At 36.8% G+C, this 21,659-nt stretch overlaps 2 protein-coding genes and 1 non-coding gene across 4 annotated transcripts; 1 reads left to right on the top strand and 2 right to left on the bottom strand.

The window, feature by feature from the left end:
• The first annotated feature begins 87 nt into the window (after positions 1-87).
• On the top strand, positions 88-3,088 carry LOC105264454 (CDK5 regulatory subunit-associated protein 1). Its single transcript, XM_011301329.1, has 6 exons — positions 88-487; positions 590-1,181; positions 1,555-1,875; positions 1,951-2,272; positions 2,362-2,511; positions 2,773-3,088. The coding sequence occupies exons 1-6, from the start codon at positions 394-396 to the stop codon at positions 3,025-3,027; spliced, it is 1,734 nt and encodes a 577-aa protein (XP_011299631.1). The 5' UTR covers positions 88-393; the 3' UTR covers positions 3,028-3,088.
• A 30-nt stretch (positions 3,089-3,118) lies between these two features.
• On the bottom strand, positions 3,119-20,805 carry dgo (ankyrin repeat domain containing protein 6 diego). 2 transcript variants are annotated; one of them, XM_011301328.1, is made up of 10 exons: positions 19,795-20,805; positions 18,870-18,975; positions 15,618-15,716; positions 9,391-9,492; positions 7,859-8,068; positions 7,277-7,375; positions 5,564-6,697; positions 5,140-5,410; positions 4,818-5,063; positions 3,119-3,264 (listed from the first exon to the last, which is right to left on the bottom strand). In XM_011301328.1, the coding sequence occupies exons 2-10, from the start codon at positions 18,960-18,962 to the stop codon at positions 3,251-3,253; spliced, it is 2,268 nt and encodes a 755-aa protein (XP_011299630.1). In that variant the 5' UTR covers positions 18,963-18,975; positions 19,795-20,805; the 3' UTR covers positions 3,119-3,250. The 2 variants fall into 2 exon arrangements, with proteins under 2 accessions (XP_011299630.1, XP_011299629.1); XM_011301327.1 differs by lacking the exon at positions 3,119-3,264 and having other exon boundaries at positions 3,280-5,063.
• Positions 12,116-12,188, bottom strand: TRNAR-UCG (transfer RNA arginine (anticodon UCG)). Its single transcript has one exon. It is a non-coding gene; the product is annotated as a tRNA-Arg (tRNA).
• Positions 20,806-21,659: the final 854 nt, after the last annotated feature.

Raw genomic sequence — 21,659 nt, 5'->3', positions numbered from 1 at the left:
ATATATATTATATTAATTTTCAATTATTTTTTCAATTATTTACTGTTTAACTTGAATTATTCAATGATATGAGAGAATAATGAGAATATCACCCTAGAGGTCATCACTATCCAGGTCTACTTTACAAAAACACATGTCTGCCGACAGTTCTAGGGCTCGTACGATTCGTAAGATATTAATAGCCACACTTGGAAGTACATATCTATAATTTTCTAAAAGCTTCAAAGAATGCTTAATAAGTGAAAATAAAACGTAAAATCTTGAATGATCAAAATCTGTGAAATAAAAAATGTTCAAGATCAATAATGACGTAATATATTAAGTGATGATTTAAGAATTGAAAACACCATAACCTCTCAGTCATTGATCAAAGTGTCTTGAGTTCTTTGAATAATGAACGGAATGAGATACGTATCAAGTTGCATTAACTTGGAGCGATCTCGAAGAATTTTGTCCTTGCAATGGCAAAAGAAGGATCAAATCAATCGTATGTCTCCATTATTGTTCCATAACATGCTAAATGAATTCCATTGTTCAGTTTATGACAGAGCAGATTCAAGACCTACAAGTAAAAATTCTCACAATTTAGATGTTGAAAGAAAAAATCGCTTTCATGAAGGGCCCGATCTGGCGGACTTTATTCTCGCAAACACAAAAACAACACCTTCAGTGAGTGCTAGGAAACATCCATATTTAAGAACGAATTATGGGCCCGAACAAAAAGTTTACTTTGATGTTTATGGATGTCAGATGAATGTCAATGATACAGAAATTATCTGGTCTATATTAAAGCGGAATGGATATAGTCGAACGATGGATATGGACGATGCTGATATTGTTCTGCTAGTGACGTGTGCGATAAGGGAAGGAGCGGAACAGAAAATCTGGGGAAGAATAGATCAGTTGAATAGTTTGAAGAGAAAACGAAAAACTTTTTCGAGCAAAACTCCCCTGAAGATTGGGATACTTGGCTGCATGGCCGAGAGACTCAAGACGCAGATTTTGGAGAAAAAAAAAGCTGTGGATCTTGTAGCTGGACCTGACAGCTACAGAGATTTGCCAAGACTACTGTCCATTGTAGAAAATCATGAAACTGCCATCAATGTCCAACTTTCCCTGGAAGAAACTTATGCTGATATAACTCCTGTGAGATTGAACCCAGACTCGATCTCTGCGTTTGTGTATGTAATACAAAATATACTTCATTGAACAAGAGTTCGATATGTTGAGTTAATAAAAATTGCTCAATTAGTTTTGATTCTTATACGAAATTACCTTAGTTGAGAAAAGGGGTTCTATTCAATTACTCTACTGCTTCCTTTTATTTCTTCTGTATTACCTTACATTACATTACATGACGGCAAGTATTTATTTTGCTGCCGTTTGGCAGGGAGCAAAATACGAATTTTCAATGAAGATGTGCGAAGAAATAATAAATAAAACGATCATGTGGGCGTACATTTATGCTCAAATTAAATCCGGTAGATGTATTATAGTTGAAGTATTGTTAATGATATTTTATTTGGTGTCATTTGTGTTTTTTTTCTTATAAAGATCAATTATGAGAGGATGTGACAACATGTGCACCTACTGTATCGTTCCTTTTGTGCGAGGGAGAGAAAGATCGCGGTCAACAGCGAGTATCTTGGATGAAGTACAACAATTGTCAGACATGGGAATAAAGGAAATTACTCTGCTGGGACAAAACGTCAATAGTTACAGAGATTTGTCGCAATTTAATTCCTACCCTAGTGAGAAGTCCTCCACTCATCTTGCAAAAGGATTTAAAACAGTTTACAAGCCTAAATTAGGTGGACTTCGATTTAGTGATTTGCTCGATAAAGTTTCACAAGTTAATCCTGAAATACGAATCAGGTAAACAAATTAAATTTCATTAGTTTTCCGCAAGGGAATTAAATTTATCCATATTTATGTTCGTAAATTTTGCAGATTTACGTCCCCACATCCCAAAGATTTCCCAGACGAAGTTCTCCATTTGATTGCTGAGAGACCCAACATCTGTAAACAAATTCATCTACCAGCTCAGAGTGGAAACTCTGCGGTTTTGGAAAGAATGAGAAGAGGATACACTCGTGAATCTTACCTTGAGCTCGTTGAACGAATTCGTAGTATAATACCCCAAATAAAATTATCTAGCGACTTTATTGCTGGATTCTGCGATGAAACTGCAGAGGAATTTGAAGACACATTGACATTAATAGATCAAGTGAAATATCACCAGGCATTTTTATTCCAGTACAGCATGCGAGAGGTAAGCTGTCATTTTTGGATATATTGAATTTTTCAATCCTATCATAATTTTGAATAGAAGATAAAATTGAAGTAATTATTTCTTTCCAGAAAACAACAGCCCATCGAAGATATGTGGATAGTGTGTCTCCAGAAGTGAAAAGCGAACGTTTAACAAGAATGATACATTTATGGCGGCCGCAAGTGGAGAATTTGAACAGAATGCAAGTGGGAACACATCAACTCGTATTAATTGAAGGGGTAAGTCATTTTTAGAATCACGTTTTAGTACCTTTTAAACGGAGAAATTCAAAATTATAGAGATCTCTATTATAATAATAATTGGCAACATAATTATTTTAAAAAAATTTCTAACGCTCAAGTCCCGAACGTTTTTCACCAATAAAATTTTGCCTTGTATGCAAACCTATTTGAATAAACTTATTTCTCGAGTTTCATTAAATATTTGAACCTAAAAAAGAAGTAAAATGAATTAAATGCAATTTTATTGGATGTTTTCAGCCCAGTAAAAAATCGACTCATGTTCTTCAAGGCCGAACTGACGGCAATACTCGTGTGATAATTCATGATCCGGTAATTCCTAGTGACAGAAAAAACGATAAATCTAAAAATATTAAATCAGGAGATTACATTGTTGCTCAAATCTGTGGCGCCAATTCCAATACCCTTACTGGAATACCTTTGTACCATACTACAATATCCGAATACGCAAGGCAACTGGAAAGACAAAACCAGCGCCATATTCAGTATTCTTAGGACATATGTGTACATCATAGAATAGACTATTTTGTATAAAAGAAAGAGAAAAAAATGTTGTGAACAGTTGTACGATTTGTATTCCATTTTTATTTCAGTACGTATATCCATACGGATTTTTACATTTTCTGCCTTTACCACACATACTTATCCTTCCTCCTTCCTTCTCTGTTGCGATACGCTCTCTTCCTCTTCCCTCCAAATCGGCTGCCATTCTTTACGCTTAAGAAAATTCCGCTGAAAGCCCAAAAACATTGAAGCGGCATGAAGATTATTGAAAAGTGTTTCATAAGGCTCTGTGACAAATGATTATTTTTCCTGTTTTCTCCATACAAATCGATACTGGCAATCTTGGCAAGATTTTCAAAACCGATTTTCAAATTACTAATCTTTAATGGTAAAAATTTCAGGTCTCTCATGCATTTTCTGTTACCCCTATAAACTTATTGCGGATGTTCCTAAAAAATCTTGAATTTCGATTTGGTTTCAAAATTACTTGAGTCAAATTTCTTTTTCAATGGCTCTAGATCAAACACGCGTGATCGAGATGAAAAAAATAACTATTCCATAGTGATTTTCAAGTTTTCGAGTTTGGGAAGTATGTAGTATCAATTCCTAGACGAGAAATCGTGAGCACCAGTATGGAAAAATTAATTATTAGCCTGATAAGTAAATGAATGTGGCTGGGACTCAATGTTTCTAGGATATCTTAAACGCAAAAAATTTTCTCACTGATAGAAACTACGGAACACCCATAGAAAAATTTGTGTGACTCTTTAAAGGCGTTCAACCATAACCATCTAAAGCTACCTGTAAGCAGTAAGCGAAATATCGAAAAAAATGTTTAACTGAACTCATATTCCCTGCAACTCCAAAGCAGCCCAAGGACCCGGTGACTATTTAGTTAATACTCGTTGCAAACAGCGGTTGTTGCACTCCTGTTTTCTGAGGTCTCAGAAAAATTTAGTGGCCGTTTATATGCAAGGAAATTGACGCAACTGTAGGAATTGAAGGTATACACTGACTATGGCTAGCGAATTATCTTGAGGCTTTACGAGCGTTAGACAGATAAAATTCACAAAAAATCTGAAAATATGGACTGGCTAGATTCGTATTGAGAAGAAAATGAGTAAAAGTTACAGCTCCTTTAAGGATTTAGTCAAAGAGAAGACGGCAAGAGAAAATAACGTCTTAACAGCTCAGTAAAAGAGTCACGTACCTGCAAAAAAACGGCCATTTCCAGGAGTAAAGTCATGTATCTTCAAACAATGCGCTAGTCATTCTCGGTATTCGCTATTCTCAAATTAACTTTTATTATATTTTAAAAGTGTTAATATACTCTGATGTATTTCAATTATAATTAGAATGAAAATACGTTTTTTGCGCATATTGGCACTTTGGTAGTAACGTGACTCTGTTAACATTGCCGGAGAGATTCTTAGAACAACAAATGCAGACATAATCCCAGCAGTAGAGAAAAACCCCAAAAAAGTAAAAACTCAGGTAATTACTGGAAAAAATGAGGTTGGTGAAAAATTGGCTTTGGTCAGAAACCTTGTGATTATTTTATTTAATGATTTCAACAAAACTTTAGGCAAATATTGGGTTAAATATTGGTATTGTCAGATCATGTAGTGATCATCTATCTGGACATCATGACAAACTGTACAATAATTGATTTTCAAGACCCTGGTGTGCAGCCTTAAGATATTAAACCTAAATCCAAGTATACACCATCTGCAGTTACGGACAGACTATACTATGGATTCTGAGATTTTCAATAGTTTTACCTGATAGGGAAGGAGAAGCACCTTTACTCGATCCGTACATCTTCGTACTATATCCAGAGTCATTATGCGCATCATGAAGCGGTGGAGTGGGACTATAAACAGCACTACGCGATCTATATGGCATTCTTGCTATCGAATCGTAATGGGAATTCTCTGATACCCTATCGAAACGTTTTTGGCTGTTTCCATTCGTTATTGGGCTGATATCGACATCATCTTCCGCTTCACTACTCTCGCTCTCATTACCTGCCTCAATTCATTATTAATTAACATGTGAGAGAGGATAATTGATTAGCCTTTTTTTTATAAGTTTTCTTTTTACCATGACTTTCCACGTGACGTCCACTAGATGCTGTTCCTTGCGTTTGAATTCTGTGTCCCGTTGAAGACTGTCTAAGATTAAGATTAACAGTTCGTTCACTGCTCGCAGATTGCGGTGATCTCCAACCATGATGGATCCCTGGGGTTTGTTGAAAACGTTTTATCATCTCGTGAACACTCCTTCTAGTGGGTGATAGCTTCCATCCCTCTCTAGTCTCCTCGTTAACTGCCATTTCCTTATCGCTGTGTTTGATATCGTAATGAAGAGACATCTGCATGAAAAACCAAAAAAAAGACTATGAGTAATTGCACCTATTTCAGTGTAGAAATGTGCGTCAAAGTTGATAGTTTCTCAAACCTACAGGGAAGAAAGGATTCCTTGAAGGTTCAGTTTTTAGAGGTTTTTTTCTCAATGTTATAATCACCTGTTGTTGTATTATTTCATGTTTCAAGTGGATAGTCGGTGACGCAGCAGCTCCCAACGGCGATGTCCTGTCCCTTGCAATCACCCCATCGAACGTCTCATTAAGCCTCTGTGGTGCATTTAAAACAGATAATGCCGGTCTGGCTCCATCGACAGAAACGTCTTTGCAGCTCTTACTCAGTCTTGGAATAGGAGGTATATCGAGATTATCCAAGCTTCCCTTACGTCCATTTGTCTCCCCCTGTATTTCAAAACTCCTGTCCTGAGGTCTCTCATCAAGAAGATCCTCGAGAGATCTAGCCTTTGTCAGTGGATTTGTTTCCTCATTAACGATTTTAGGAAGTCGCTCTGAATGTCTGCCAAATTCTTTACGGTGTATCCATCTTCGTAAATGTGCATGACGTTCCTCACATTTGGACCTTTCTGCAGCAACATATCTCGTTAACTCTGAAATTTGCCCTCGTGTTCTCCTCTCCAAGTGCGCGACTTTGAGATCTAATCGCTCATGTGCTTGGTCGATGTGCGCTTTTAATTCTGCTTTATCACGCTCCAGTTTGGCTTCCATATGTCGGAAGAAAGGTGCACAGTAGCAAGTGTACCCTACGCCAACTGGACCTTTTCTTATGTTACCAGCGAGATCCAAGTAGTACTGCTCCCCTCTAGCTAATGGGTCCGAGGGCAACGAGTCGAGTTTCGGCTGAGGAAAAGCCTCAGGATCAGGGTAATAGTGGCAACCATATGGCGACCATTGTTTCCCGATAACAGCTTTCCCAATATGACTTTTATGATCATTTTTATGTTTCTTCGTCTCCTTTTTTGTACCTCCATCTCTGCTGCCACTCGTTCCACTCCCAGTTTTCTCTCTTTTCTTTTCACCCTTAGCAGATCTTATCTCTGGAGTTGTGTTAAAGGCAATATCATTTACTTTATCTTCACTTTTCGAGCGTGATCGACTCTTGCTTCGAGACTTATTTATTATTTCCAGGATTTCACTAAGATTTTTTCGCCTGGCAATGTCTTTTGCTGTTTCCCCCTGCTTGTTGCGGAGGGAACGGTCGCAACCGGCTTCTAGCAAAATTCGAGTTAGTTTTCTTCGACCCATCGCTGCTGCAATATGAAGCGCAGTATCACCATTCTGTGAAGATCAAAATGGACGAGCATCATCGAAAAATTCTCCACAAGTGAGATTGTAAATTGCTAATATAAATAATGTATTTTTTAAGTGGAATTGGCTGGCTGTAACAAGGGCTTTATATATTCGTATATATAGGCCATTGCTCCGACTATTAACACGACTCTGTTTTTTTTCCGAAAAGTAGTCAAGGAAAACGTGCGCAGGCGAAAGTCTCTATTATAATTATGAGCCGAAATATCAAAGATTATGTTGATTTTCTTTCCTTCTAAAAATATTTACTTTTCAAATTAAATCAAGAAACCTCATGCATTAAAAAGCATTAAAAAAAAATCAAAACTACAGCTTTCATCGAAAATTTTCTCAGGTTTTTTGAAGAAATGTAGGTTTTGGCGTATCTATACATTTTTCTACCGAATGTTCAAAAACAATATTTCGAGGGGCGATGCGGGGTGGTTCTTCAAAATGGTATAATAAATATATTGCTTAACCAAAGGAGTAGACTCTCCACTCTTTGAAAGTTGAAAGTGTCAAGTGACTCCAAGTGAAGACAATTTTTTAAATAAGGAAAACAGTACTCACTTTGTTCTGATCTGACACTCTGCATAATCCAGATATCAATATTCTGGTGACTCCCGCATGGCCATAGCGGGCTGATGTATGAAGAGGTGTATCTCCATACTTTAAGAAATAGATCCATAATATAGAATTTGACAAGTCCCAAATATGTCTTCTGTTGGATTTCGGATTTTTTCCCGGGTTCAAAATTCACATTTCTAGAGTTTTTATATTTCCGGATTCAGGAAATATTTATTTCTTTGTTGCTGTGGGACTTTTCCTTTATGTTATAACAAAAAAAAAAGAGAAAGTTCCAGAGGAACTTTCTCATTGGGGGTTTTTCCCAAAATACATCTGATGATCAGAGGATCAACAAAAAAAAGTCCAAGGGTCAAGGGTGGAAGGAGAAATTATATTGCCCTCTGGAGAAGAGTTTAACGTGGGCCTCACTAGTAACGTTTAGTTAGTTGGTTGTAAGTCTTCGTTCAGTAAAATACCTGTTGACTGCCTAGAGTCTTATAGATTTGAATGATAATTCTCAGTCTTAAAATTACTCCAAGTGTTTATTTATTACGATCTCCATAATCCAACACCGTGAAAACTTACATTATTCTGAAGATCCGGATTACACCCGGCAAGGAGTAGTTCTCTGCAACTTTGATTGTGGCCGTTCTGACAGGCAAGATGTAGCGGAGCAAATCCCGCAAGATTTCTCGCATGAAGAGGGACACGTTGGGTTCCGAGGCCTTTAGCCAGTACTGCAACCGTTCTACTATAACCACGCCATGATGATTCGTGAAGTGCTGAGTCTCCGTGCTAAAAACCGGAAAAATAGCCGTATTAGAGCGCGGACGTCGAGAGTCAGTAATAAACCCTCTCATCATGTTTAAGTACTTTCTGGAGTGAGGATCAGGAGAAATGATAGAAAACCATAATTTCCATAACCACCCACGTCACTATCATTAAATATTACTTGGCGAGAGAAGTTTCAGCTGTTTGCTTTTTTCGATTTTTGATCTAGTGATGAAACCCCTGTGGTTCTCTCTTCTCAGTTCCGTCATGACTCTAGCCGCACAGTCGCTCATTGCGTCTAATACTGCTTATGATGGCATCATCACTTCCACCAAGTTATGGGGCTCAACATCACTTCTCAGTAATACTACCGTGATGACTCGTCGTGTCTCGTTTTTATCTCGTTAGAGATTACCATGGCTTTTATTTTGTGTTTTGCTGGTGTCAGGCCCAATATCAGCCTGCAGGGCCGCATCGTTTCAAACGTCATGTCAAATATGAAGTTTATCTCCCCTACATAGTTTCTTATGACGATTACGGCTATGCCAATTGCAATTTGACGGTAATTGCAGCATCAGCAGCTCATCGTACATGATACTCCGGTATAAGTTATCCAATGCAGAGCGCTGAAATAAATCATCGAAAACGTTCCGCAGCATCATGTTCAGTGATGTAGGTGAGAATTCCGTTGGTGAAAAAGCTGTTAACAATTCTAATAGCTTGTGATTTGGTACGTTGGATTTCACGAGTGCTTCCATAATACAGTCACACCTGACTGAGATCAAAATATTTTTGATCTCCAATGCCGCCACTAAACTGCAGGTCTTTGTTCCATTGAACCGTCTTATCTGGAGGTAGTCCACAAACCATCAGACACTATCTTCATACCTTGCATGCACAATCAGTAGACATCAGCGGTTCTAAATCTACGATCTAGGGAAGAAATCTGGATTTCTGACGTTGCGTTCAATTCGCAGTCTACAGCTGAGCGCAACAGGAATTCTACTACGTGATCTCACATTATTTTATTCTCAAAGGACAATTTCTTTTTTCTTTCGATTGAAGAGAATACGCTTCCTTCGGAGGCGGTGCGCTCCTCTTAATAGGCCATTAAATCATATAATTCTTTAACCATGTTTTGTTACGATTATGCTTTCAATTGATCATATGGAACATATGGGACTAAATTAGCACTAACAATTTATTTCGTTGACATAATCATGATTTCTCTTTCTCATAAAGCAATCTATACCCGCTTCAACGAAACCATCTCGATGAGATATCAATTGTTGGTACCAATATGCTACCAGGTATCGATGATTTTCATTAAAAAATGGGGTACTTACAATATTGTCTTGGCATGATATATCGGCGCCGTGTTTTAAAAGCAATTCAACCACCTCAGAGTGGCCTTCGGCTGCAGCTTTCTGTAGGGGAGTAACTCCGGACTATAACAAGAAGAAACAATAATGATTGGAATTATTATTTCGAAATTATCTAACTCGCCTAAAAGTCCTATATCGTTCACTCTCAGGAGAAATTTCAATGTATTATACCGGAAAGTTCTAAACAATTTTTAAACATATTTAGAATGCTTACAGTCCCACTGGCTATTATCCTATCTCGAGAACCTCGACAACTCAAGAGGATCAACCAATATAATTTACAAAAAAGAATGACATTTTAAATGAAGGATCAAAATAGAATGCTATATGAACACAATAAATCTACTTTACAAACCGAAACAAAGAATTATGTCACTAAACGACATAGTATACCTGTTAAATATTGAATCAATTATAATTGGTAATGGTTATAATAAATATGAGAAACAAAATTGATGAACAATAGACGAACGAATGATAAATGAACGGACTTCTCAGTAAAAAACCGTTCAATTGATTTTCACTCTGTTTTCAAGGTACTGTAAACTTCTATTTCCGGTGATACGGTCATTTTATAAGGTACGCTTTTAATAGAGCTTTGATACCCGCCTGTCTGGATCAATAAACAAGCTTGCCCAGTATCTTGAGATTATTAACGGTGCACATTTTAATAGATCGTATCATTCAAAGAGGCCTAAAGGGGTCCCAGTAATATCTCGCTGCTCCAGAAACAGCATTTTGATGGTTGTTCCGATCTCTGAAAATCTGTTGGCAAATCCTGCATTATCTCAGATGTTCCTCGTCAACACGCAGTCGCCAAAACTCTTTATTGACTCTCACGCAGTCGTTAATTTCAATACTCCCCAGTATTTAAATTCCGCGATCCTAAAACTGTCATTGGGGATTTTTGTGTTTTTTTAATGCGTACTAATGCGGTAAAAGACCGGTCTATTGACGGAATCCTGAGGAAAAAGTACTGGGGCTTGATATTGCCTCATCTAGGTCCACCAATGGCCTCATGTTCCGGACATTCGGATAGCCATTGGATGGTGTGATTATCGATTATTTCTAATTTGTTTATGGAATTTCGGGCTGATCGGAGTATCAAGTTTTGTTGTCTACCAAGTCATGAAAATTACTATGAAACGATCTATAGAGGAAGAGGCATGTTCTCAGGCAGCTTCTTTTCATTTGATTTGCTCCCATGTTCCAGAGAATTTAAGAAGTGTATGTTAATATGTTTTAGTCGGAACAAATAACATAGCTCTAGCTCCATTGTTAATGTTATTATTATGGAAAAGAGCTTAAGGATTTATATCTGGACCTGGCTTCGTTGATGTGAATATCCGAATTAATTGAGCACTGTTGAAATATTGAGTTAACATAAACTATTTATCTTAAGCAACTCAATATTTATATATACAAAAACCAATCGATGTAAGTGGAGTCAGAGAGGCCCAAACATAAATACAGTTTTCCTAGGAAGAAAGAAAGAACAGAGGATTCTTTCTTCTTCATATTGGTGAATAATTTCTCTTGCCTTTGCATAGTCAAAATTAAAGCTAGTCTTCTAGAGTTCACCAGAGAGTAAAGACAGTCTTTCCTCGTGACATTAAAATAAAAGTATATTTGAGTGACAATTACATTCAACTGCGATTTCTTTATTATTTAATCCTCCCATTTCCAATAAACACCTAACGTGATTTGCGATATGGTCGCCAACGCATTTAACCGAATCTTTAAAGGGGATACTAGGTTCAAGATTCGATATGAGATCTATGATTTTTTTCGAATTTTTCTATAGTTTGTGTTCTTTTGTTAGGTATTTTAATTATCGGGTTTTGGAACAGGATTGCCTCACTTTGAGTTGGGTTAACTCCTAAGTTCCAAGCGTAGTACATATCATTAACTTTATTAGTTAGTTGGTTTAGTGTGCGTGAGATAATATCCCGTTTTACCCAAGCTATAAATCAATTGGTCATCGACATAAACTATGGTATATGTGCTGTTATTTGAATTGAGATTATACGCGTTAATTATGTGCGCGATAAAAATTGAAAATAAAATGGGAGAATTAATGACTGTCTGTTGGAGGCCTTCTGTGATCATAAAACTGTTACTGAAATTATTATATAATTATATGTGGATCATGTGCTAGATGGTTGTGATGAATGCCATAGACATTTATCAGAATTTGTTTTCTAGGCGAATGAAGATTAATTCGTTAAGCCAAACAGAACTGAAGGCTCGTTCAAGATCGAAAAGAACAGTGCCTACAATAATATTATTGAAAATTATTTCATTGACATCGGCAAGTAATTTGCGCACAGCATGTAGCTATGAATCCTGTTTTTTGAAACCTTATTGGTTATCGGGGATTATATTATTAGATTTTTCGTATTTACGAATAGAATTATTGACACCAACTTTGTAAATTTTACTGAGGGTTGGTGTCATGCTGTTTTTGTCATTAACAGGCAGGATCGAAAGGGGTTTTTTCCCTTTTTTAGAATAAGGCTTAATGTGGCAGTTCCCAAATATCAGCATTCTATTTCATTTAGCAATACGGTTTTCTAGGAAACGATCAGTCATTTTAGATATAACAAGGACTAGATAGAATAAATGTGATTGATCGATTGTGACTTACGTGAGACGATCGACAATTTTGTGATTCAAAAAAAAAATTCGACCGTGACAGGATTCGAACCTGCAATCTTCGGATCCGAAGTCCGACGCCTTATCCGTTAGGCCACACGGCCCTATAGGGGCTGATACCCCATATTGCAATTTGTTTGCGCGTATGACAACCTTAGGGTACATTATGGCCCTTAAATAATAAATGCAGTCTTTTCTGTCAGACTGGAAAAGGCGCCGCATTAATTTTAATGCTAAAATACGCCTCTTATTCCAATCATTTGACCTTATACTTGAGAATCTTCATCACTCCTGTCGAGAGTTTAGATTCAAATTCTAAAAATTGTGATAGTTTGATTAATGCCCATCCATCCATCAATAAGTAAAAGATCCGTGAGCGCCCCAAGCTACTTTCTCTGCTTTCTGAGCTCAAATCCATCTCTGTATACTATGGAGCATACATCTGATATATTATTGGATAGCTCATTGAATAAGTTGTAGAATATCATGAACTTGTCTAGTTTTGAAAATTTTTCATCAACTTATGAGAGTTTCAGTTAAAAATTTACATTCAAGTTTTCATTTGAAATAGTCACTTTTGGTTGGATTTTTCTAAGTTCTATATATCACTTAGAAGTATGCCAATAGTTCTTCAAAATAATGGGTCATCAATCCAATTTTATAGAATTTCCGCTGTGTTATGAATATGATTTTCATGTAGTTATGTTCGGAGATGTCAACGTCGTAGGAAGACTAATTAAATACGGAAAATGTACTCGAACCTTTCATATGAAAATAGAAAAGTTGAATTTTACTTTTGCAAATGAAGTTAAATGTTTATATGTTTTCAATTTAATTTGAAAATTAGTTGCATGCTATTATTTAGGAATATTAAAAAGGAAATTCAGGAACGAGGAAGTCTTAATGGATTGGAAATAATCAAAATATTCGAAGTAAATTTTATGCTCCAAAGCAATTCTAAATTCTTAATCTTCAGAAAAATACAAATTAAAAATCTGAAGGAAATCTAGAACTTCACGTTGAATTGATATCAAGTATTGAAATAGCAAAATGTAATAAAATTTAAATTTTTTCCCCGGAAATTTAAATATTTAACTTACAATTCATAGGGATTTTCACCCATTCGTTCCTAGTTAAAACAAAGTTTGGGTTGAAAATGTCCAAGACCCGTAGCAGTTAATTAAAATTAAAATGCAAGAAACACTACTAGTTTCAATTTAAGGGTGCAATTTCCCCGTACTCTTTCGTTCTGTACTCTTTCGGGAATTATTGTATTGTATGGGAGATTCGAAGAGACAGATCGAGTCCGTTGGTAGATTACTTCAAGTCAAATTAACGCTCCAAAGGTATAGCTGCCAAACTAATTTGTTATTTGGATTTTGGGGAGCGGTCCGTGGTGGTTACACGAATTGACTTTTAATTGGTGGAAATTATGGCGCGATTTTCCCACTTTCTATTCTTAAAGAAAATTGGTCTATCAATTTAGCAATTTTGACAGCGCGTGATTTCGCAAGTGAGGTTCACTGTCCTGGCATATGGCACTCTGTCGCAAAGACGAGTGCGCTCACTTGTATGAGGAAATCGATTTCGGACGATTTTACATTTTTATTTCCGCATTGACGAAATTGAGTAAAAATATAATTCAAGATTCATGGAGAGGATTTGAAATGATTAATATTTATGGAAACCGCAGAAAAAAATATTTAGATAGATTTTTGGACATCACAACGTTTGATTCAAATTTTTATATTTTCAACAAATTTCTAGGGGCAAGCATGTAGAATTTCACGAATAATTTTCCGCTTTTTCAAATTACATCAGTTGTATCTGATTTGGCTGTTTCTGTTCATTGAGTCATTACAATTTTTTAGTTTTTCACCATTATGCGCCCGCTAAGATTAATGTAATTCTAGCATTAAATATAGTCTATCGATATGATCAAGAGTTATGGACGATAATTTGTCAAATTTCATGTGTCATGTTTTGAAAAACAGTTATTCTGTTTGAAAAAAGTCATTAATAACCTTTGTGATTCTGGCAAAAAACTCATATATTTTATTTTTTCGTGAAAAACTCATCAAATATGTGGTCCAAAATAACAAAGAAGAAATAACAATTATAGATAAAATGTACAATATTGAATTTTTTATCAACATTAAACTGATTAGATCCAATTACATGCAAAGTAACTAGCGTGTTCAAAGGGCGCACCCGACTGGTATGAAAAATTAATCAAGATAATGTATTCTTAAAGCATCCTCATCGCTCAGTGAATAGTACAAATTGATTCGAGACAATGCCAGGAGTTTCCGAATAAAGAAAGAAAATGGGGTATAGGCACGGATTTTAATTTGAATTAAAAAGCAATATGATGACGGCAGCACTGAAATTCCGTAGTCGAGTTGATAAAACCTTCACGTTGCTACTCTCTCTCCATGGACTGCTGAAGTGTTTCAAATAATTTTTTTCCATTTACGGTACTTGTGTGTTTAGTATAAATTATTATACAAGTATATTCCATAAGTATACTCATGTAGGTACAGAATGGCTACCTCCATGAGTCTGGACTCTTGACTTAGTTACTTATGATTTTTTGCATGTTTGCTTTTCCTGAAGATGACTACCGTGGAAAGCATCCTACGCTGGTGGATAAGGCGTAAGACACATTAACGGATGCTGTCCAAGCTATACTGAAAACAGAATACCTTGCGTCTCTACTACTTTTGAACATAGGATAGAGCTTAGAAATCACTACAAACAATGGCCTACCTGCGAGGTTTTGACTTAGCATTTATAGGGTGTTCATTGTACAAAAAAGGATCAATAATTTATGAAAATTATTCAAGCTTGTAGCAATTGATTTTTATCGAAATTGGAACTATCGAAGGTGGAAATCTTCCGAATTGATTGTACACAGTCGACTATTCCGACAAGAAATCTTCGGAATAATAGTACAAAGCTTCCTCCTAAAATTCAAACTAACATTCCGATTCATGAAGCCTTCGTTTTTTTAATCTAGATTCAGGATAATATAAGCAATCTACGACTGGTGAGTATTAGCCTGCTACATCATCCGTTTTGTTAAACGTATTCCCCTAACTGCATTTATGTACATACATACCGATACGCACTCGTGCGACTTTCCGTTTGCCTGTCGTCCTATCGATAATTCATTTTCATTTCCTAAAAACCTACAATATCCCATGATAATTTAAATCTTCCAATCAAGCGATAATGGAGTACGATTAAACCCAGCATTTTTCGACCGTTTTACTTGTTGCTAATTATATTTCATTCCGGATTAAATCATTGTTTGACCATTGGATTTAGATCACCACAGAATGGAGACCGGATTTTGGTGAGACATCTCTATAGCCCTTCTTCTGATACGATAGAGCAAGAGGGATTGGGCAAAATTTTGTTAGAAGATTTGAGATCCGAACGCATTCACGTATCACACAGGAGAAATTGTGGCTCTCATAGGGTTCATCTTGCTTTATTTGAATTTGCTAAATACGTAACAGTTTACTTACGCTATCAGCTGCATTGATGTCGAGACCTTGTAGAAGCAGAAGTTCACAGGTAGCATTTTGTCCAGCCGCGGCCGCGATAAATAATGGTGTCCGCCCATGCTAAAACAAAAATTTATCTGAAACTACCAACAGCTTTGACATTGCACTATTTCGTTATTATTGGATTTCGAATACCCATACGTATGAGTGAACCGAAATAATACGAAGTTTAAATTATCAGCCTCGATGATCGACGTGCAATGTACTTATCACTAGAAGACTGCCAAACAGCATGACAATATTCACCGAAAAATGGTATATGGGTAATATTTTACGTGAAAACCAGAGAGATATTTGAGTAAGTTTTTATAACACGTAGCATGACGATTTATTCGAAAATAATAACAGACTATCTAAAATAATTTCCATGCAGCAAATCATAATGGTTATCAGCTTCATGTACTGGCTATTGAAGCGACTTAATGCAGAACGACTAAATGTCCATGATCATGAATAACAGTCATTATCAGTCAGATGCTCGTACGATCAAATTGGGGGACGGGAGTAATTGTTTCCAAAAGAATCTCTCAACTCTGTGAAAGAGAAAAAAACGAAGTGTCTTTTAGATCTCTTCCACCCTATAAGAAAATCGGAAAAGGGTAAAAATGTAGAAAAGGCGCAAGATTGACTAGGTGCAAGGTAGCGATTTTCTTCACAAAAAAAATTATTATTTTACTTCTACTAAAAATTGTTTCAGTCTGGCTGGCAGGAAGTTTAGCTCACCCATTCGTGTAATTTTTAACCCCCTCCAGTGATCCATTTGCGTGTTGCTGATAGAAGTTCTGGGAAACATTACATTTTTTCAGAACTTCGATCAACAAGTGTATAGCAACACCTTCTAGCAATAGCAATATAATGAGTGTTATCGAAGAACAGACCGAAAATCACTCGCTGATTCAGTGATGCAGATATCGAGTTCAGGTGGAGGAAGAGGATAGTCATCTATGATTTTCATCGGAAGAAACGTAACTCCCAGTGCAACACCAAGGTCTGTGCGTTTAATGGATCATGGTTCTCACAAATCCGGATACCGCCTTCACTGAGACTTACAGGATTATACGTATACATTAACCCGTTTAGCCAAGATCTCGTCAGTAGTAAGCTATATCTCAGCACAAAAACAGTGGTGGATCAGTCGAATGTCACTCGGGAAGCTCCCATTTACTTCTCTGAAGACAACTCTCGCAAGTTAAGAGGACCGGGGAAGATTGTTGAGGTCGATGAGTCAAAAATTGGACATCAAAAATACAACAGAGGCCATATGGTAGATGGTAGAAAGATATTTGGTGCGATCGAAAGGGATAGCAAAGCTTTGGTCATTACCGTTGTGGAAAATAAGAGTGCAAAGACTCTTATGTGTGTCAAAGAGGACTGGGTCCAACCTGGGATTACTATTTTCTCAGATGGCTGAAAGGCATACACTGATCTTGATCGTGAAGGGTATGAGTGCTTAGTTATCAACCACTCAATCAATTTTGTGGATCCAATATCTGGAGCACAGAGACAAAACATTGAGCGAACGTTGAGAAAAAGGAAGGATATGATCCAACGATACGGCCTGGGTGAAGACCGCTTTCATGGATATTTAGTAGAAAACATGTTTAAATGGAGTTCACAAATGGCGATGGAGTTCACAAATGGTTTGATGAATTCTTTAATACGACGCAAAAATATTACCCACCAGATCCTGTACCCTCTAAAAAACAGAATAATCATATAGCTCATCCAGGTGTTGTCAGTTGTCTTGAATGTACCAAATTAAGCTCTACTGTAATAAGACTCATGCACTCCCTTTATGAGGAATGGCGGTTAAAAAAATTCTACTCAATAAATAACACTTGGAAGATCTCTCTCTGAAGAATCTCTCAAGACTTTAATGGAAAGGAGAATTGACCGACGAATTACCACGGTTAAAGTGATACATATTATCTACCTGTTATCTAGAGTAGCATGTCAATAATCCGGGTTCGATCTCAGACGCCGGCAGTTAAAATTTATAACGCTCTAATCTCACAGTTTAACTGTCGAGCGGGAGTCCTGTCAAAAGGACGACTGTACCTGAGTAACTATTTTCCCACAAATGAGGGTTTTCTCCCTTTCGGAAAATGCAGTACAGGGGGTAATAGGGGGGGGGGGGTCGTAAAGACATACCCGCAAGGGTATATCACAGGAAAGGTTTGGAAAGGAGAATTGAAACTAAAGTGCAAGGCTGTACAGTATCTGCACCTAGTGTAAGTATGAGTAAAATTTACCTGCAATTCTTAACTGAATTTATTATTGACATCTTTTAGGCGGGGCAATTGATAATTAAAAAAAAATCGGGGGTGAGACCCCTAATCTATGTATGTATCACAACTGATTACCCAAAATGACTGGAAGTAAATCAAAATGCTTAAGTTGTACAGTATGCCAAGCGTGACGAGCACGAACTGCACGAGTGCCTGTCGTGCAGGCCCTTATATAGTCAGTCCTCAGAGTGGGGGTACAAATCATATGGACGCTCCCCACCATTATACCAGAACGTCAACGTACTGAACACATACTAAACGCATATCCGGTATTGGCCAGTACCTCCGACACTTCACGTAACCAATCGGTAAAAGGTTAATAAACTTGACACCTTTTTTAAACTTGTGGAGACCCTTACAACAGACACCAATGTTCTCGCCATTGTTTTCAAACTTGCAAAGTATATTTGAGACTATACAACAGTACATTTCGTCACTAGGCTGTGAAAAACTTTTATGTCATTGCGGCCGGTAAAAGGCGTTTCTAACCTCGCTTCGCTCGGATAAAAACGTGTTTTCGGCCACAATAACATATAATAACATCATAGCCACGGCGAAAAAAAGTGATTCTGACTCATGCGCGTTATAATCCTCGTCTCCGGCTCGGACTATAAAGTCGCATTCGTCAGATTCCCTTTTTTCGTCCTAGGCGTGAAATATACTGTTTTGGTGAGCCGAAAGTGAGTTCTGTAATCCTATGAGGAAGAATGAGTGATTTATGCGACAATGGCTGAAAAGTATTAAGTAACATACGCCACGCGGCCTTGTAACATAAGTGATAAATACGGGTGTGTATCGAACTATCATTTTTCTGATTCAGTCCGTAGGTAGAGCTTGTTGCTTTACGCTCTGAATTACAAGAAAAAACGTATTGTTTTACAGTAGATGGAATATATGACTAGAGAGAGAAGAAGGGATAACTCACTTCATCCCGCCCTGGTTTTACCCCGTCCACGAGTTGGCGTGCAAATCGGCCAGTTTCACTGCGCGCAATTGTTTCGCGCATTTTTTCTGCCATTTCCGTGGGGCATCTGAAAAATATAAGAAGACAGAAGTAATTAATAAAAGAATATCAAAGGTGCTGTATCCGTTACACAAAATAACACCAATGTTCTCAGGTCTTAATGACAGACAATTAGTGCAAACGAAGGGAAGAATGAGCAATCAATAACAACACCCAACTAATTTGACACTAACAGCATAAGCGATCAACATATCGATTTCATATTTGGAGCCTATATCGGCAGAATACGGTGTAAGAAAAAGTTCTGAAAGTAAGCAATGAAGATAAAATGGGCATAAGATTTCAAGATAATTAAATCATGAATTTGACATAACACTCGAAAAAAGGATTACCTCTCAAACGCTTTGAACCGAACTTTTGGTCAGCTGACTTTCAAATAGTTAGGAAAATACTTGTAAGAAATAAGTTTAACGTACTTCTCAAAAATATTACACATGATCGCAAAATTTCTAAACTGTTACCTACTGAAAAATATATTCTCAGCAGTATTTTTACTCATTTTCTAAAAGTATAGTCGGTGTTTTTGAAATGTATTCTCATATTTTGCAGAAGTCTGTCGATCATCGCGATTCCAATTCAATGGATACGTATTTCATAATTTCTCTTGAAAATCCTGAGGGCGGTAAATTAGAGGATGCTTTATACTACCCCAAAATTGTCAAAAATGAAAAAATAGGAAATTGGTGAGGGTTCAATATATATCTTTAAAATTCAGGAACATAGCGAATTTAACAATGGAGTTTGAAGTTTTAAGAAAAAATTATCCTTCAGTCCTATAATATTTTCGATGAATAGAACTATAAAAAATTCCTGAACTGTAACTTACCCGTTTGCAATATTCCAAGATAAATGATTTTGTAGTGGCGTTAATAAATCCTCTCGATAAATCAAAATTCTACACTCAATCACTTCTCATCAAAGCACTACCACAAACACTAAATAGTTAAATTTGGAAAAATAACTTGAAACATGGCCAAATCCTCAGCAAAGATGTGGTCAAATGTATGACGTCATGAGCAACTCTCCTATAGGTGGTTTACGTGCATGTACATATGCACTTGAACACTTTCATGAAATGAAATGGGTGATGCTCTTCAAGTGAAGGATTGAAAAAAATTCTCCCCCGTTGTCGTCCCCAGCCGAAAATCGGGATTGGTACTCTCGATTTCAAAGAAATTCAATTTCAAAGAAAGATTATAATATTTTGTTCACTGGAATATTTGCGTATAGAAACATACGTGGAATGACTCACAAAACTCTCATTAACATGATTAATAGCTTTGAAGGAATAAATAGCGAAGAGTCGGTGAGAACAAATGACAATGTCCATTGTCACTGGGATTAAACGCTGGGCCTTGTGCAATTTTGGTGGTTTTATCCGGCAGACGAACGCGGACGCGATATTCCAACAGCCCATGCATTGAAGTCACTCGGCGATACAAGCTCCACTTACAAAATACTCAGAACTATGTTGAGTGCGATGTACGACCAGTGGTGGGTACTCATCAATATGTGGGTCGATATTTATCTCTATCTTTTCGCTTCACCTCTAATTATACCATAAAATTTAATTCTTCCCATAGTTTGGCTCTTGCTGTCATCATCAGCACATCAATAACAGTGATATTAAATTCTTTCCACGTCACCATCACTTTCGAACTTGAACTATTGTCGTTACGATATATTGTTAATTAAACATATTACCGTATCAATGGCACCTAGCTAATTAATTTTTCACTCAAATACAATGTCGTAATTGAGTCAAGCTTCGAACTCAACTGCGATCCACTGAGGAGATCAACGAACGAGAGACTGAAACAGTATATTCTTATATTCAACGTAGTCTCTCTCTACAGTCTACCTGTTTCTCATCTACCTCTTTCTATCCCCTCTCCAATCTCCACTCTTCTAACACTATGAAAAACTTTCGTGGGCCTTGTACAGCTTGTACAGTTCTCCATGTTGCTCTCTCACTCTATTATCATCATCTCTTTACCAATTCGACGCGTGCTGCCTACAAATTATCGGCATTGACAGATTTTCCAATAATCTCAATCATTCAGAGCTTTTACATTTTATAAAGAATTGTATAACCCTTCGCCCGGCAACAGTATGCTAACAATTCGTCGATAACTTGCTCATATTTTGCCAAATCGTAGATGCTATTGGCAAAAATTGTCTGAATAAGTATTCCATTCAGCGGATATCTTGGATCGTAGATTTTGTGTCAGTTACACTCACCGATTCCCAGTTATTTGCATATTGATTGAATATGCGAGCTTCGATGTATTCAGAGTATTTAACTCCAACATTTTTCAATTTCTCCAGTCGGCCCTTTATAGTTGCATTCCATGGGTCACAAATTATGACGGAATTGTCTAAGTTTTAATGCCAAAATTATAATTAGTCAAGAAGCTCTTAGACATTCGGGCAGTAATTTTTTTTTAATACCATCCTAATAACCAAATTTTAATTAGCATCGGAAAAAGGATTGTGCAAGTCAGGGATTTTCTTTATACAAAATTAAAGGAAATTCATAATTCATTTATTAAATTATTTTTTCCTATAAAGTCTCTATTTCCCGTTCCCGTTGAAAGGCAGTTACGAAGCTTTTTCATCAGTTGGAGACGAAAAAATATATTTCAAAACTCAAGTCTAATGGTTCCATTATAAATAAAATTGTATTGAGTA

This window comes from Fopius arisanus, unplaced genomic scaffold (assembly GCF_000806365.1).
Source record: "Fopius arisanus strain USDA-PBARC FA_bdor unplaced genomic scaffold, ASM80636v1 scaffold00021, whole genome shotgun sequence".
Lineage (NCBI taxonomy): Eukaryota > Metazoa > Arthropoda > Insecta > Hymenoptera > Braconidae > Fopius > Fopius arisanus.
Note: the sequence above shows the minus strand (reverse complement) of the source record. Positions and strands in the feature narration are given on the sequence as shown.